Source organism: Photinus pyralis, unplaced genomic scaffold, assembly GCF_008802855.1.
Source record: "Photinus pyralis isolate 1611_PpyrPB1 unplaced genomic scaffold, Ppyr1.3 Ppyr1.4_LG4, whole genome shotgun sequence".
Classification (NCBI taxonomy): Eukaryota; Metazoa; Arthropoda; class Insecta; order Coleoptera; family Lampyridae; genus Photinus; species Photinus pyralis.
Genome location: NW_022170511.1, coordinates 6,056,348 through 6,076,146, shown reverse-complemented (window position 1 = coordinate 6,076,146; position 19,799 = coordinate 6,056,348). Strand labels below are relative to the sequence as shown.

Below are 19,799 nucleotides of genomic sequence, written 5' to 3'. Positions count from 1 at the left end.
TGAGGTCATATTACTCCAAATCTCATGATTGTTTTTCATTTGGTAATGGTGTTCTTAACATTCCTGAGTGCCAACTTTAATTTCTTAAGAGGTTATATTATCTTTCTACGATTTAATAAACGTTAAAGAATGATGTACAACTATTATACATGTGTTTTTAATTATACCACAATACCATCAGTAAGTATTTCTCTACATGGAAAAGGCGTTCCAAGTTAATTGGTGATCGCTAACAAAGAAGCGGTCTATGGAAGGTGCGAGAGATATTCTTTCCCCTCTTGACTGTATAACGCGGCGGATGCTAAGCAGCGATTCATACAGAAAAGGCGTTCCAACTTAATCGGTGATCGTTAACACAGAGACGATCTATGGTGACCTCTAGCCATTTTTTAGGGTTTATTAGCTTACTCAAATTTAAAATTCATTTTTAATCAACGTTCAGTACTTAATTGGCAAATGAAAATATGGCTTTATGAACCTTTCTTCCTGAAGAACATGTGTATAAATTTTCTTTCGTTTCTACACAAAGATATCGTGTACATGGACAGACAGACAGTAATACAAACGGTGTCGAGGGTCGTTAATAAATAAATAAATTAATAAATAAATAAATAAATAAATAAGTAAATAAATAAATAAATAAAAAAATAAAATAAATAAATAAACTTGAGACATTACTAAATGATTTGTATTCACTCCTTACGCATTCTGCAAACATTCTTTCGGTATTCTTTAAGGAACGTTTAAATAATCTTCTAATCAAAAGCTCATTAAAAATGTTTTCCGAAGGTTCTTTTGAGACTTTTCAAAAAATTTATCTACAGACATAGATAAAGTTATTTAGATTGCAAAATGCTTTGCAGGTGAATATTTATCAAAACATTTCGCTTATACTGTACTTATGAATTTAATTCTTTGTATAGGTAGCAAATAAGCCGATTGCAGGTTTCCTCAGATAGGCGTTTTTCATTTCGCACTGCTTCTTGGGACTAATAAGGATACAAGTTTGGCGCTTTGTCAAGTAAGTGGTAGTTTGGCATCCCTCGGCTAAATAATAGGCTTTTATTTTTTACCGCTACTATTTTGCTCTTCAAATTTTACTAAATGTGTGGTGGTTGAGCTTCCAGCCCTTGTTGGGAGTGGTTTGTTTCAATTTTAGTCCTGGTGGTGCTGTCAATTTACAAAAGTGTAAAGAATAATTAAATTTTCATCAGTATTTTTGACATTTTCCTTTAAATTGAAATACAGATCTTTTTTTGAAAATTGATTATATTTAGACAATAGAAATTGCAAAGAATTAGCTAGATGTCGCTTTTCACAGTACAGGATTTCGAAAATGCCTTCAACCATTTCTGTAAAAAAGCAGAATATTATCATAGTGTACCTTTTGGTTCATATTCTTCTCGTAACTGTTCCTATTCTATTTATAGTATCAACTCGCCAAACAAGGTTCAGAATCAATTTATTTGAAACGTTGGTGTCGATATTCTTTCAACGTCGCTAAGCACAGCACGCAATTACATTCATACAGTCCACAAAAATATCGAGGTTTTATTTTACACGCAACACTATTTGGTCCTTCGAGCCGGATTTAACACTAGTATTTTAAGTTTTAACAAAGTCACACTACATCTATTATTAATTTAACAATCTTCTATTCTTACAATATGATATTATGCAAATAATTTTATTGTGCTTAAATGTTTAATTTAAAAAAAATGTTACTATTGAGGGGTGTTCTAAAGAAGACAACACAAGTAGTATAGGTACTCCAAGCAATGTTAAGATTGGTCTGAATTTTAAATGCAGGAACAAGTAAATATCGGTAAGGTCTTTTTAATGGCCAAGTTTAGCAATAATTGAATTCTTTGAATGTTAAATTGGACTCTTAATTTAAAATTTTTATCGAAGCGATGTTTAAAGAGAAAGCCCTCCGTCGTCTTTACGGCTTTCCATCCATCTAAATCGTTAAAATATTGACTGAAATAACATTAAGGAATAAAAATTAATGAATAAGGAAACAGAATAATGCGCAGATGTCGGACGTGTTATTTTATTTGGATTATCTTGTACTGAAAAGTAGATTCTTCGAGTATTTATACAGTAGATTAGCCGGGCCGAGTCGGGTAAAAACAGTGTTGTTTGATCACGGGATAGGGGCGCTTGGGGGACAACATTTCGTATGCAATGTGTATTTAACAAAGTGACAAGGGAAACACGTGAATTAAAGGACGTGTGTGTATGTACATACATATATTCGAATATATAGTATGCGCAAGATATTTAGCACGTTTTATATTTTAACTTTCATTTCGCGCGCACTTTTCAACAATCTGAAAGTTTTTCTTTCAATTAGGAGAGGTTTTATTTCTACAACATACATTTCTTTCTCTATTTGTTTGACGTTACGTTTAAACAGTAAAGTGGTGCTACAATTATAGATATAATTAAGTTATATATAATAAATTATCTCGTTTATGTAGCTATATTTGAGATTGGTAGGTAATGATAAAATTTGACAAATTGAGTAGTTCTCAAAATTATCATCTATTCAAACATTACTTTTGCCCAGACTTTTTGGTTATCATGTTTCCATGTTTCGATGTTTATTCACGCACTCAGAATCGCCTACTGTTTCAAGTCACAAGCCCTTGGAAGATGACTATGTCTGTATTGTCTCCTTACAGGCTAGTTCTACAACAGCAATATCTTTCATTTTGCTGGGAAAATACCCTAGGTACTTTCATGCAACTTGGGGTCTTTTGACTTGGGTTCCACATCTGCATTCATGTGGATGGTTACCACAAAACAATATATGTTTGAAGGGAAGCATAACGTGTGTATCAGAAGTAGAAGAGCCAATCCCAAATTTGAGATATTTTGTATCTACAGAATAAACTAAGCGGTGTCTGGTTTCAATTAAAAACCATGTGCCAGATTTTTGACAGAACAGCTTCCTAGCTCAAACCAGATATAATGAGTTCTGCATGCCTAATGTACACTGCCAAAATTTTAACGAAATTCCTCGGTCCATTCGATCTGGCGGTATATCTTCCCCACATCGGCCGTGATGTAGCGATGCTTCCTCCATCATATTATAAGGCCTGAATGGTCCTGTTGCAATCTTGGTCGCACGTACAACATCTCATTTAGGTTCTTCCCATGAGCTCCTTTAGACGATGCGCCAAATATTACTCTCCGCTTGGTTGTTGTGCTGCAATCCCTCATGACTGCCTGATGCGGAACGTATACCCTGTTCTCCTTTGGATTGGTCCATGAACTTTTTGTAACCTTCTTCCAGTTTGGCGTTCCTTCAAGATTTCTTCTCGATTTGTAGTGGTCTTGCGACTGCCAAAGGTCTAGAATTTCCTAGGGTGTCTGGGTCTTCTTTGAACGGTATTTACGTGTACGGATTCGACACAGTGGTTTGGTGGTAGTGTTCTTCACATTCTTCTTCTTATTGAGCCATTTTTACCACTCTTGTGCCTCGAGTTCCTAGAATTCAGATTCAGATGCGCTTTCTCTTCTCCTCGTGGTACCATGCTAACTACCGCTTTCCGGACACAACCCACCTTACTTCTGAATGTGGACCTAGTAAGTCATCTATTATTCGCAGGCCATCTAATATCAGCTTCACGTAATCCTTCGCTCCCAGGAGCACGTCTACAGGCCCTGGCTTATTGAGTGCGGGATCTACTAATGTCCTATGTCCAAACAAGCTTTGTAAGCTTCTCTTTCTTTCAGGAATTTTGTTTTAATTTTCGTTTGATGTGTTTCGGAATAAATTTTTGTCATTGTCAATAAATTATAATTTTAGTCGCGGATCTGTGCCCCTGCGTTATTAAACGCTGTATGGGTTGATTTCACCACAGCCGTCTATAATTACAAGCCATGCTGAGAAGTTTGGCAACGTTGTTCGAAAGTCAATCGGTGGGCCGATGTAAATTTTAATGGCGTCTTGTTGCTCTTGCAAAATTGCATTTTTCCTCTCTCCTGTGTTTCGCCTTGGCGGTTTTACTGTAGAAGAAAGATACTTAGGCAGCTTACAATTGTGCATATATATTATTTATTTACAAAAATGGATAATAACATTTTTATTTGACTTTAAAATTCGGAACGCTGTAAATTGGTAACTGCATCATAATGTGTTTTCCATCGAGATCTCCGAAATTGGTGAACTTCTGTCGAAAGAGATGGAGGTGAAGCACACGCTTGAGCACTTAATTTCGGCAAAAGGATAGTAAATCGCTGTGCATCAGCCAGGTTTTATCAACCACCACTCACCAGGTGTGATTCAGAATGGCAGATTTTAAGCCCGTCGCTATTCCAGTGGGTCTAGGTACGAAGCTTTTAAAGAGGGGAGCCCCGTAGACTTCAAATTCCCGTACCATGAACTCTTGGGAATAAGTTGAAACGTTCCTTCAGAAAACCGATTTGACATGTCCGTGCTAGAATACCTGAAATACAAAGTAATTGCATTTTTTCACGATAAACACTTACCGTACTTACGTACCACGTAGTGTGTAGGTCATATTTGAGCTTGTACAGGTACTTTGAACAAATACAAGTGCTTGTAAAGGGTCCAGTAACAAGTAGCCTGCTTTAGAGGTTAAGACAACAAATCCATATATTTCGTTTAGCAACTTACCTGAATAATCATTTCTGTTCATTCCATACGGAGTAACACAAATTGTCGCATTCTCGCTCTGTTAAAACAGGTAAATAGGAATATTACACCCAAAACACGTATAAAATACACCTGAAATCTGTCAAGTTGAATTAGGAAATCGGCCTACCATGCAGTGTTGCCATAATTCTCAGCACGGCTTGTAATTATAGACGGCTGTGATTTCACAGAGTAAAGGTGCATCTGTCAATTCTACCTGTCACAGGTGACTTGTTAAGTCGACCTGGGAATATGGATGAGCAAGTTTTCGTAACTGTCAAGTGACCTGACGCTTGCCGTGAAAGTGAACAGGTCGCAGGTGCATCTGTTCATAGTATGTCTAAGCACCCTATACTGTATTCATTTTAAGAAGGTACCGGTAGAAAGCATAGGGAAACTTTGACCTTCACTGTGATTGGATAAAACACGAGTCAGTATTACAATGAAACACAAAACGACTGGTAAATTTTGTAAGGTGGTAGTTTATGTTGCCAACTAAACTGCCGAAGTGTCATTACTTCTTATTGTCAAAGATTTATTTCTGTTCGCAGTGCTGAATATTTCTACTTTACAATAATTTGGTGCCGTTTTATATTTTTCCTGTGTGTGTTTATCTTCAAACACAGCGCCATCTACTACCTTCTTATAATGAATGCAGTATAGAGGTGTTTTGATAGGTAGACCTCACAGGTTACCTGCGACAGATAGAATACCGAGGCACGTGGCGCAGTGGATGCGCTCACCGATGCTATTCGGAAGGTTGTGGGTTCGAATCCCGCTGCCGACTGCTCTGTCTGGGGTTTTGTCAGGGGGTTTTCCTCAGACATACGTAGCTTCGCATAACGCTAGCATTATGTTGAAATCTACGAGGCGAATGCTGGAGCAGTACTCTCCCCCTCAGCACCCTATCTCCGTTCCTTCCGTTCCCATCCCTAACTTTACCCATCCTAACAATCCCGTTCTCTGGCTGAAGAGGGCCAGGAAGCCCTGAGCAGCCCGCCTCCGGTATCCCTGTAGTCAGGGGTGCCGGAGGAATGAAACACGTTGGCCTTTTTCCTTTTTTTTTACAGATAGAATTGACAGGTGCATCTGCACGTGTGTGGCTACCATAAGCAATTTTACGGTTAAATATGAACGTGCTCCTTTGCTACAAATTTTTTAATGTTCTAGAATTTGGTTTCACCCTGTCGATCTCATTGGAAGTAGATGACCCTCATTGTTCCTTGCCTTGGAGTAAGTCTTATATAGCAGAGTATGAATCCGCTCTTCTAATGCAAACCAATGCAATTTATTTTTAAACACGTTAGGGACCGATTTCACCTCGCGAATTCCACTGTAAGAAGATGATCGCCATTTCTGTTTCGCTTTGGAGTAAGGTATGTTATAGCAAGTATGGTTGTGCTCTCCCGATGCAGATTTTTGAATGGTTAAGAAGAAGAATTGCTTAAACTTAAACTTTTTCGATACATTATTAACAAGGTTCTAACGAGTTCATAATTTTGCGGTGTCTGTCTGTTTGTCCGTTAGCACAATACCTCGAAAGCGAATGAAGCGATTACGATGAAATTTTGCAAGGTGGATTCTTTATTAAATTTGTAGATCGGATTTCGTCAATTGACAATGTAGGCCAAAAAATAAAAAAGTGTTTTAGGCATCTTGCTAGGGTTATTGAACGATTTCGAAGTCCTGTTCAGCGCTTTCCAGAGACAGCTTTCTATGGTTTTTCTTACTTACTTGCTTTTTACGTCTTTCTAAAGCTTTGCAAAGGAACAGGTGAACTCTGAAGAAAGTGGGGTCGAAGTAAATAAATATAGTGCGCGGAAACCAATAATTCCCAGAAACATTCGTCAATTCATAGATAGACGTGTAAATTACCAGATAGAACTGTACATTCCTAGAAGGATGTGTAAACTTTGAAAAATTGGTAATTTCCCAGAAAAATCTCTACGATACATCCGTCACTTCTGATAACGATAGGGCAGCCCTTTCGTAGATAATTCCTAGACAAGGGTGTACATTTATAGTTAGATCTGTAAATTAACAAATATAATTTTATGTCCCTTCTACGGTTCCGTGAACATCAGTTCAAAGTTCAAAGTAATGTTAGATCTTTGATACATATTGTAGCGAATATTCCAGAAATCCCGATAGCTATTGAGGCGTTATGAAAGACGAGTTATCGGCGATAACCAACGAATGTGGATGTGATGCAATTTTTCCGGGAAATATGACGTGTTTCTTCGAGAACATCATAGAATACTCGGAAGTGTTCTGAAGCTTTCGAAAACTTTCAAGAAAGAGGGGGGTTTGCTATATAAGCAAATCATGTTCCAAATTCAACGCCACAGTAATAAATGGTTTGCACTGTTATAAATTGTGTATATGTGAGTGATAAATAATATTTGAACTGTCTAACCCAATTGATTTTAAGACTGTATAAATTTAGTCTTAATTAGTTGTAATAAATAAATTACCTAATTAAATTTACGTTACAATATGTATTTTTCATGGGTTTGTTTGCAAAATGCGTGCTGTCGTAAGTATATCGCAGGAAAGTGGAATATTCACTGCAAATTTCCATTACAGTTTTTATCCCTCATGTTGAAAATAGGTAACTACTTATAAGTTTCTAAAAACCTCCTTATCAAGAATTTAAAGGTGTTTCCATAAATGATCTGTATTGTCAAAATCATGACCGCGAAGGATCTTTTTGTAAAGTCTCTCTCATAAAAATAAAATAAGAAGTATTAGTTGACGTAATTGTCATTTGAAATTTCATGACTTGATTAAACGACACGATATGAATTATATAAAGGACTGCTGCCCCTAAGACGTTCGGATGTGACATGACAAGTTGCTTTTGGGTTAACGCTGTCGGAGAAAATTCGGAATTAAAGGAGCTGCCTACTGTTAGGTGTCTTGTCACATCCTCTATTTATAGCGCACCAAAAAGTTTTTATTTTATCGCCCGTAAACGACAAATCTTATTTATGCGCCTCGCATTTAAAACGCATGAATCAAACTCCAATAGCTCTAAGGTGTATTACACATGTGGTGTTTACCGCGTTAGTGTTTGTCCAAGGGCTCGAAGTCGTTGAGTAAATAGCAGACAATCGACTGTTCGCTCCCCTTTTGCGCCACCCTATATTAGCTGCATTGTTGTAAACACGGAGCAGTTTATTACCAAGTGGTATATAGACACCTGCTATCTGGCTAATTGTGCTGTATCAGTTTATGGAAAGGTGCACTTTTTGGGGCATGCTCGACAATTTGGAGGATTGAATGTCCGAGGAAGCGCACCTGCGAAATTTGCGAATCATTTGTCAGGTTCGTTCTTGAACCGGTGATGGGGGATAATTAATTCCGTGCCAAATAAACGGGGCAGTACAATGTAAAAATTGTTGCAAGATAATTAATTGAAGTAAAACTAAGATCATTTATAATCTCCAGTTTTAATCAAAATATCGATTTGAACCGTAATAAATTATTAATAACGTTTTAATATTAGCAAAGTAAGTCCGGATCTAAAATAAATATGAATTAGGGAGTTGCTGTCCGATACGCGGAATAAGTGCAGTAACTTGCAAAATCTGTATAAACAAAGTTGAACCGTGAATTAGCATAGTGAATTCGAGCGAAGAACTCGTTGATTGGTGTTTGCCGAGGATCGTCTTGCAATGGTCTGCTCTGATTCCGCACTGATTTCGCAGACCGCTGCTTTATTGGCAGACAATTAAGAACCATCGGTATTCGAGACACATTCTCTTGTTTACTGGGTTGATTGAATTTAACGTAGCCCGCGCTTAACAAGCTTTTTCAGAGGAAGAGCAACCGTTAAGCGCCGCCACCTTCTCCATCCAACCATAAAAAGCGAACAGGAGGACTAATCGCTAATCAAAAACTCGATTCTGTTTAAACCAACGCGAAACGACAGAAATCAATCAATCGTCGAGCCGGAATTGTTAACGGAATTATAACGCATGGTTTACGATATCGCTGCACAAACAAACACTCACCCGAAACTAACAATAATATTTAAAGTAGCGATAAACACAGCTAGAGCCATGGCTCTAATTACGCCCGTACGAGAACAGATTAAAATTGCCCCCGCGTAGAATTTAGCGCTGTTGGTTTTATTTATGTTAAACGCAGCCTGCGAGGCAATCAGCGTAATCAATTCTGCTTTTATTTATTGTGTCATCAACTGGAGTGTTTCGGCTTTTACAAACGCCACTTGATTTTTTCAGGTATGGTTTCAAAATAGAAGAGCGAAATTTCGGAAGCAAGAGCGTCTAGCGCAACAGAAGGCCTCGAACAATTCGTCGGATGGGAATAATACACAGAGTAGCGTTAAATCGGAATCGAACGGGCCCAAATCTAGTATTAATACGAAAGACATTAAACCTGGATCACCGCATTCGGGCGTTTCAACGACGCCTAATTCCAACACCAGCGTTTCATCGCATCAATCATCTAATGGTGATATAAAACCAATGAACGGTAATTATCTTTAATTTTTATTTTTGTCGTTCATATCCCAGTAAATTATGGTTGAATATTTGTGCTGTTTTATTTGTGTTATGAAGTGCAGATAAAAGATCTATTCCCAAAAAATTTCAGAAATACGGTTTTATCTTAGGAATTGTCTGTGATCTGTTTGGGTTTTTAAAGAAACTGTTCGAAAGAAAAAATTCACAGATTTCGCTACCCATGCATCGGAAATGATAACTCGGGATCACTTACTCCACTCGTTTGCAAACTCGCTCGTGTCGCAAACGTAAACTTTCTGAATAATATCTAAGCCTCATCATAACATGCTCGTAATCCTATTAAAGTAGATGTGCGAGACTTCTAGATTGGAATTAACAAAACAATTGCGCAGTAAGTATTGAGTAACTACCGCATCGACAGTATCCGTGACTTTTCTTTAATCTACCAATTGCGGCCGAGTGAGGTACAATTAACACTTGAAATACACCACTGTCTTGTTTTCTGCTTGACGAAACTGGTAACTTCGTACCCATATAAGTACAAAACATAAAGAATTTCCCTTGTGTGATGGACGCTTAAATGGACATAGTTGTGCAGAAGCTTACGCTATAAATATATATAAACAAATAATTTTCTCAGCTTTCTGATGGTGCTAAAATAACATTTTTACAATTTGGGAGTTTCGAGTAAATTACATCAACTTTCTTATTTCTTAAGGGCGTTATATCGGATTTTGACATCAGTTGATACAGAAGTAAATTACAAAACCAGTCATAGCAAACACTGTCATTCATTTCGGAATCAACCTTGAATTTTTGCCTTGAACACAACTTATTCCTTATGGCAATAATTCCATGGCTGATTGTGATTGAAGCCAACATTCGTTTATTGTCTCGCATAGTCATCATCATCACCGAAAATTTAATCAGTTCTTCCTTGGGTGATAATAAACATAATGATGAGAATTGGAAATTTCAAAACCGTTCGTGAGTTACCATGTCCACAGACGGATGGATGGACGAACGGACTGACAAAATCATGAACTTGCTTAAGAGCTCGTTAATACGCCTCTGTAACGCAGGCTCATATTATAGATATCGGCACTAAAACGTAATCGATCTGCGAAAGGGGTTTGTGTACCTATTATTTTACGCTAGAGCCTGCAATGTGCAAGAAACTCCTTTCGGACATATTTCTCCATCCAGCCTCTCTTACCTTATGTGAGATGCGATCACCACTCCTGAACTCTAGCAATCGATGACGAATTTATACGTGCACCATATAGTCACAGTAGAAATGCGATAGAATCATATAGATCTTTCTGTATAAGGCAAAAACATTATTTGTTCTGGACGTCTCGATAATGCCCATAGAAACATCAAGTTTACAATGAACCATGGAACCAAGCTTTTAATTTCGTAGACATAACAAATAACAATTGAGGGGAAAACTCCACATTTAGAAATTGCAATCTACAGAAAACCGGTACCAGCAGTCACAAACACCATTTATTTCCTTCCATCGTTTTTCCCAAAAACGGCTTCCATTCACTTATACTTCCACAGGATCTGCAACTTTCATTGAAATCAACAAAATTTCTATACAGAATTAAACATTATCTTTCAGATTGTCGCCCAAAATAACTTAAAATGTATGCTACCCTTTCTCTCTTATCCCCTGCAATTGAACACCTTCTTACACAGGTTTTTCTTCCATTTATTCCACTTATTAAACAAAACACATCAAAATTTCTTCAGTGAACTACGTTGGCCAACAGACCGCAGCTTCAAAATCAATTGATCAAAAATGTAAAAGAACAACCAACGTGAATTCAAACTGGACTAAGCAAGTCATGTCTCTGCTTTAAGCCATTCCTTCTCCAATGATCCTTTCTAAATTAAGCAATTTTGCAATAAAGGTTTAATACTTGATCGAGGCTTGATTGAAAACTCTGATCTGGGTTGTAATTTCGAGTCTGTTAAACACAACATAAAATATTTACGGATGAAACAAGTTTCATTCGACATAAATACGCTGAAAGGAAATTAGACACTCAGGATCAGAGTACACATACCACGCAACAAGCGATCGATTAGACAGATTCACTAAAGAAATATGAATTACCTTAAAGTGTTAATAATCGAAAATATTCGGTCGTAATTGCGATTTTCAATAAACAGAACACAAAAACTAGCTGATGTTACTTCTAGAACTTCACTTCTTTACTCGCACTTGGTTTCGATTTAGTTGACACTGAGTTCGTTGTAATTTTAGATGTAGACTCCTTCTAACTGTTACTTGGAAAGGCTCCAGATAAGCAAGATAGACACAACAGTTTAACTTAACTTCTTCGTAAACGCTTCCGCTTAACTCGACTTAAACATTTTTTTAAACGACGTATTAGATAAAATTGGACAAAATGGACAATCATCTATAAAACTGTAGAATTTGCAAGACAAACAAATACGCTCTAATACTGCCGAACAGAAAACCAACGGTTACGTTTTAACGTCCACCAATAGAAAAAAAACAACTATTAACGTCCACCACCAAACAAGTCCCCATTTACGTATTCCTCTACTATTTAAAACCTTCTCCCCTAGCTCACTTTCCACCTCTTTTCCACTTGAATTTGCGTCTTCGATATTAAACACCTGTGTTTTCTTATCGGCGAAACCTGTTTTCTTCAAACTAATTAGCTCACGGAGCGATAACAATATTTCTTGCGAATCTCGAGGACCGTAGGTTTTCTTCACGAATCCTAATTTGGTCTCAAATGATGAGAGACGTCGTGAGGGGAAGGTGAAAGGGTAACAGCTTCTCTTACCTTATGTGAGATATGCACCATATAGATACCTGGTAGTGTCACACTAGTTGAAATGCTATAGAATAATTTAGGAGACTCAGTAGCCTCGGTTAACTTCCCAAAATTCCCAAGAAATTAATTAACACATAAGGTACCTTGACCAAAAAAAAAACTGAAACGTGAGAACTCCATCTGGATGGTACAATGGATTCATATAAATACACAATTAATTGAGACAAAGACAAAATAATTTATTTCAAACTCGTACGCCAAAACTGCTGAAAAGAAATTAAATAAAGAGGGACACAAGCCCGTTAAATTTACCCCAAAAACAGGTGGTCGATACAAATATACAAAGAATGTCTTCAAATTACTTAACACTTAGCACTGATACAAAAAGACTCGCTGAAAGCTTCAGGAAACTTCACCACTTTTCTACTCCATTGAAACAAGGATAACACAAACTAATTTAATTAACACAATTTCTAATTTTCAATGCGATGGCTGTTCAAATGGGAAAACACTTTGATAACACCAGCGTTACTTTTTCCTTAAACGGACAAACCACATTACTTTCTTACAAAACTTAACTTCAACTGCTTCTGCACTGACTAATCCAATATTGAAGAAACTGGGATTTTAAACAAACAGAAATAATAATTCCTTGGCAAGTATCTTTCTTACATAGGTGCATTTTCCATCGACGTTGACACGTTGAACACAGCATCAGACACAGCCGACAGATGACTCTCCAGAAGATGTCGACTCGAAACTACGACAGTGTTTCGAGAAATGACCGACTTTGTCACACTTATGACACGAAATATTTTTCTTGGGACACACCGAAAAATGTGGTTTATCATCAACATGACCACAACCGAAACATTTGGACGACACATCAGTACGCTCTGGAACCTTCTTTTCTTTCTGCGGAATTGACGGCGTTAGACAATTCAAAGTTTGACTTGAGCAGTACGCGGCAATTTAAGTTCCTTATACGCTTTGATAGAGACTTTTTAATTTAAACTCGGGCCATGCTCCCATACATCGTAGTAGGCAAGCATCAATTATTACTCTAAAACGATTACAAAGAAGTGTTTTCCTTGTGATGTTTGAATTTGGCATTTCCTCATGCTTACATTTTGAAAGAAATGTTGCTTTTGAGCAATGTACATTGAGCAAGGCGAGATCGAACAAAGGACGTGATATCTCCTAAATAAAACTTAAAAGTGAAAACGATCTATAAACCCGCTTCAAAGATGGAATTTCCAGTCCGCGTCATTTCCACTTCAACAACTCCACAATGAAATAAAAACCGCCAAGAAAAAGTTAAGGTTTTACTTCATAATGAAAGACGTCGTGAATGACCCATTTGATGAATGTACCACTCGGTTGTTTGATTGTGTTGTTTCATTTTTTAGAAAGTTCCCTGATTGGGAAAGTGGAAAGCTGTGAGTTCCAAATGTTTGTACTAAAACTGGTATAGTAAAATGATAATATTGGTGTTGTAAGAGAAATGTATCTAATCGATCAATATCCTGCTTTAATTATATTTATTATTAAATCCAATACTTACCCTGAAAAGCTACTAAGATTTTGAATTAAGAATACTGGAATACATTCTAAATTAAGCAAAATTTTCCAATTTATTGCACGCTCGTCGACTGAATAGTGTTGCTTTTACTCGAAATCTTCGTCATTTTAAAAATTACAGGACGAAAAAAAGAACGCTGCTTATAAAGCGACATGAATCGTAAAGAAAAAAAGGCGGTGTAATAAGCAGTCGTTCCAAAAACGAGCAGCCACATAAGAAGCTGCTATCAAGTAATATGACATCAGATTGTTCTCCACTCCGGCAGACTCCTGCGCGCCAACTAAAGAGTTGACAGTAATGGAAATAAATGAGTGGTAGCGGGCAATTTTCTAGATTAAATGTCAGAGTGGCGTGGCGTTTCTGTCCTGCGACCGAGCTCAGAAACGCAGCCCTCTCGGTTATTGGGAATGAATAACACATATGAAGTATTTTGATACTCGCCAGCTGGTCCCTAGATTTATCTCCAGAATATAAAAATAATATTGTCTCGTTCGATTCCACAAAATACATATATATTTTTGATATATTACTATCGAAACTTACATATACCCTAGCCTGGAATTTTCATCTGAAATTATGGCTTTCGCTGTACAGATCGTCGAGCGATTGTGTTTGGGACAAGCGCCATTTTTGTACGCAAGTTTCACGTTCATTTTAACTAACATGTAGGTACATTGTTTTAATGGTATCTAATTAGCGGTCTATCTCAGAATTACTTGGGATAGCAATAGATGAATTTGTGTCATTGTAGGACTAAATAGCAATATTAGCACTATTAGTGCTGGCTTTCTAAAGACATTTAGGTGTACCGCCTTTTCAAACGTTGTGCGGGTATATCATTAAAAATAATTAACATAAATAATTATTAACATTTGAATAGCTTCTAAATATTATCCAAAATCTAATCTAATACCAATTTCCTAGCAAAATATATTATAATTCCAGCATTATGTAATTAAACTTAAGTACTAAGCTATCATTTTAAATTTTCTTTCCCTTTTTGTTTGTCACTCCGGTCCGGTTTCACTCTATTTTCACGCACTTCTATTATTTAATTATTTACACTCCGCACTAAATTTGGTACTTTTTCTTCTACTACGCGATATATATATTTTCTCGTTGGTAAGTTGGTTATGGATTGTGTATTTCTTAACACTCTTCAATGTTCAATTGTTCACATTCACATACAATTAAGATAAATAAATTATACAACTTTCAATCATATATATGCCATTATTGAACTGTATAAATGTCTCCTAGGTTTCAATTTGATAGAATTTTTGGTTGTTTCAACAGTTCAGCGATACCAGGTTGATCAGACCTAATGTCGTTGTTCGTTGTATATATCTTGGGTTCATGATTTACATTTTTATATCGTGATCGTTATAAAGCGTTAATTACAGTTTTATTAACCGCAGATTTGCATAAGTTGTGTAGTTTAAAAGATCGATTCGTGATAAGCCATCGACGACTACGTTTGACTTCCATTTAACACAACAGTGAAATCGTATTTTTCTAAAACTAATATAAAATTTGGTTAGTATTATAAGTAGTGCAATTCATACTTAAAATGTAATATAATGGTCTAATGGAGGGCAGAAGGTAAAAACTATTTCTAATTATTAAGTTAATACACTCTATGAACTCGGTTGCATACTAACATAAACATAGTAAAAACCTAAATGATCACCTCCACAATCAAGCTAATCTTCGTTTTATAATAATATTGGACTAAATAGGTATATTAATATTCTTACATTATTACTTCTAAGTTGCTGATACATTTAAATGGGAAGGATTATCACTGAACCCTAACATAATATGATAAAAAATAAATAATTCAACTAATTCAAAATCCCCAGTTAAGTTCTATTAAAATATCCGCCGTGTGCCCCACGTTGGGCGCCAAATAGAAATGCTGTGTGTCCTATGTTGGGCGCCAAATAAAAAATGCTGTGTGCAGTGGCAAATCCTCCCTCAAAACACCTGCCCCCGCACAAAAACAATTAACATGAAAATCCAGGATCGTAATTTGGGCTCAAACCAGGGCTCAAACTGATACAAAACTGCTCATTTAAACACTACACAAACTTATTCGATAATTGCAGCTGTAATAAATAGTGGCGACAGTACCAACGACAATTACCAAGCTAAAAGCACTCAATCAAAACATGTTAAATAAGTTTTAATTACATTGTAATGTTAATAGTCCAACTACTTTCTTACTAACTTTCTTCTGTTACATTTTATAATAACAAAAACGGACAGTCTTTGGTACGGAAACACAGATTCAACAAATAGGACTGACACTACCTAACGGCCAACCCACGGTGGCGGCGGCGGCGAAAAGGCCAAAAGTGAATGGAAAATGCCAACGGCGAAATGGAAAAAACCGCGGCCATAACACCTCCTTCTCCATTTAACACATTGTCCTACCCTGTCCCATCTTCGATTCCACTTCCTTCTTTTATTGTTAACGTACGCACAAATCTTATCTAAAACGCACCATCTGTTTGCAAGTCAATTAACTTTTAGCGATAAACGCAACTCTTATCTACGACCAGAGAAAAATATGAGATAAACTCGAGGATAAACTTTTCAAATATTACACAAAATAATTTCGAGATATGTAATTTACAATGTAGCTATAAACAAAAATTAGACATCGTCCAAACTACGTACATTAACACAACAATACATAAAATAGAAACATTGTTAGCTAATCGAATACCCGTAATATCCTAAGGAGTGTTTCTTTTACAATTTAAATTGCTTAAACCAATAAAACACAGGATGAGCTATTTGTCAATAAGCTAAAATTGTTATGATACCTACCCAGTTACCCTTAAGAACACTTAAGCTTGAAATGCAATAGAATAACCAATTTTACAATACTTTCTAATTTTATTTGTCTCGTCTGAGGTAGCATCTGTCTCTATAAAAGTCGGCTTGATTAAAAATCCCCCAAGGTCCAAGCTCGTATTCGTGGCATATGAAGTTTAGAGGAAAGGACAATGGTCTCGAATCTGTAGATAAATTTGTCTTACTGTCCACCCTAAATTGAATAGGTTCTCTACGTGTTTTAAACGGCTTCAGTTTTCCTTAGGTTCATCTTATTTGGTAATGAATTAAATGCTGCTGAGTTTAGAGGTATAACGGTAGATTAGACTGGCGTTGCTTGAACTCAAACCGCCACATAAACGGCCAGCTGGTTGTAGAATACAAAGGGTTGAGAATCCTCACAGAGGTTGATTCGGTTGGGCATACAATCTTCGACGCTCTTCGCAACTTACTATAGAGTTGAGCGCCTCTCAGTTTGTAACTTAACTTTCACTGTATAAAACTGGAAAGATACCAGAAATTTTTTTTTATTTATTTGCCTTTATTTTTGAGTGGGCGGGGTTTCAGCCCAGGCTGCTCTACCAACCCAACCCACTATACATTTAAAAATTTCAATGCCCGAACCCGGATTCGAACCAGGGACCCTGAGCACCACAGTCCACCTTCAACTGAACTGCGCCACACTAGCCGGTAATGATATATTGTTCTTCAACAACAAACAGAACCAATTCAACCAATTAATTGCCTTCTTCCCCTAATACAAAATATTCTCAGATATCAAAAGTAGTACATTAAAATTGAACCTGGACCCCAATAAATTCCCAGAAGAAAAAACAAAGTTGATGTTGGTTGACTCTAGACGAAACGTCAAATTTAACATTTAAAAGTAGCATCTTGTAGAGGGAAAAAAGTAGCCTTAATAATGGGTCATTTATTTCGAAATATCTTTTTAAAATAACTTCAGTAAAAAATAAAAACTATTTTGCAAAATTTCGTTTTTTTCCGGATATCTTCGAAATACGCAATAAACCCGTAAGATTTCGATACCTTCCTCAACGAAACTCCAACTTTTCTTTAATTCTTCCTCTAATTCTAGCTATCCCTTTCAGCACCTCCCTACTTTACTTCAACTGCTTCTCCATTTCCAGTAATTTCAAATATTCTGTTAACTTCCCTTAGCTAATTGTTCTTTTGTATATCTTTCTTCTTCCCTTTTTGCAACTTAAGCTGAGTTGCGTTGCTGTAGTTATTATTTTAATTTTTCGTCTTGCAGTGATGGAGTTTCCTTTGAGACTTTAAAGCAATATTCTCCGTTCTCTCTTCTTGCTTCCTTTCAAATTTTAAATTTGACTCTTTTAATTTCATAAGATCTTGTGTTTTAGCTAATAGGGTGATTTTAATCTTCTTCAATTTCTTCATTAACCTGTTATAATTTTTGAATCAACTCAATTAATTTTTTATTGCAACTTTCATTGGTTTCATCAATTTTCGTTTGTAATACTTCTACTCTGGTATGGTCTATCGGTTGAATTACCTTCTTCTGTAAGGTGCAGATTAAAAAAAAATATTCTAGTAGAAATGACAAGGTTTCGTTATTCCTGTCCTGGAACTATAGGAGTGAATTGCTCTTGCAATTCCCGAAATCTTTAATTTCTTTGAAGAATCAATTTTTAGAAACCTGCATATTGATATTCTCTTTAAACATTACATAACTGATGATCCTGTATCTAATAAATACAGAAAGTACTTCGCTCTTGTGGAAGCGTAAAAAATCACAGTTTTAACGTGAATTTTCTGCATATTGGGTGCGTTTAAGATCCTTAAAACTAGTAAGTATATATTTTGGTGCATTCCATTAGTAAGCTACGCTATAAAACTGATTCCTCAATTTTTGGTCATACGGAACCAGTACTACGTATATGTTACAATATTCGGCCACTTGAAGCCCTTTTTAATCGCCATTATGTGTTCCCCTACCATTCATGACTTAATTTGATGTACCTTTTACATAGTTTTCCCTCGTTAGTACAATAGCTCTTGCAAAATGCTGTGTGCAGAGTACAGTGCAGCAGCACTTAACGAATTCTCTGCAGACCTCTGACTCTTCCGATATTCTGATCCAAATTGTATGGAGGATTTTGTAAATAGGGATGGCATCAGTCCGGTCCGCCTCGGTTTTTTGAACCGGACCGTAATGTGAAATGGTTCAGATCGGACTGAGGCTCGAACCGTGAAAATCGGTGGAGTACCGGATTGATTTCGGATTTGGACTAAACGATTTATACTTTTTTTGTTCCTTTAGAGTATTCAGAGTATTTAACTAACAACTGATCTCATTTTCCTTTTCAGGTAAATTATCAGAAGATTCATTAGGCTCAAACAATAACAAATGGTCATCGATGAGTCCACAATCCTGCAATACCGCTCTACTGGTCCATCAAGCCAACAAAGTACTCTCATCTCAGCCTTCCCACCTTCAGCTCCAAACACACAGCTCGCATCACGCGGCAGCGGCCGCCGCCGCAGCTCTCTCCGCCCCATTCTCTTCGCTACTTGGTGCGAGCGGCGGTGCGGCTTCGTACCTTCTAGGCGATCACCTTAAACCGACGGCCGCCACAAATCACCTATTCTAAACAAAATCCAATATTAGATCTAATATGTATGTTATAAATAGGAAGATTCCATAAATAATACTTACACGATCCTCAAATCCGTCTTCGAATTCGAATTTATTGTTACAATATTTATTTTGTTTATATAATAAAAACCGTATACGAAAGGACATGGAATATTGGCGGCATGGGTTTGCTTATAAATAGATTATTTTCATTTTAGACGAGCAGACGCCTTTTGAATCACTTTATAATTCCAAGATCTTGAACTGAAAATAGATCTGCACTCATGCACATTGAAAATGATCTCAAAAGGACGTCTGAAAGATTGCTCGTCAATGTAGGTTAGAATGTGGTCTTGAGGACCTATAAGTGGTGTAAATAATTTGTAAAAAACTGATTGAATGAAAATTTTATAAATGCAATTGTAAATAATGTGTATAAGGTACCGTAGGTACATTTGTTCAATTTAATAATGTGGAATTTCACATAAATTCTAATATAATTCTAGTCCGTTACGTAAACAGTTTTATGTATAAAAGTATGAAAGTAAAAACATTGTCTGTACAATTTTCCATTATTGTCCCAGAGGAGCTTTGTAAATAAAGTTTATGGGTCAGAATCACCAAGGACTTCTAATTTTGAAGGCTTTACTTTCGATTAATTAAAGACCTACGGCACATCAAAGAAAACCTATGACGCAAACTGATCATAGCTGGTTTGACGGCCAGTCAAAGGGTACCATATTCTGATGGGTGGATGGAACCAACCTACCATGTTTCACAAGAA

General features: G+C 36.5%; 1 protein-coding gene across 1 annotated transcript in view; it reads left to right on the top strand.

Annotated features, from left to right (window-relative positions):
• LOC116169363 (paired mesoderm homeobox protein 2B-like) overlaps positions 1 to 19,572 on the top strand; it is a 60,869-nt gene extending 41,297 nt beyond the window's left edge. Inside the window, exons 3-4 of the mRNA XM_031485436.1 lie at positions 8,914 to 9,166; positions 18,748 to 19,572. Of these exons, the coding sequence (XP_031341296.1) occupies positions 8,914 to 9,166; positions 18,748 to 19,031 (537 nt within the window). The 3' untranslated portion in view covers positions 19,032 to 19,572. The remainder of the gene's footprint in view (positions 1 to 8,913; positions 9,167 to 18,747) is intronic.
• The last annotated feature ends 227 nt before the right edge of the window (positions 19,573 to 19,799 follow it).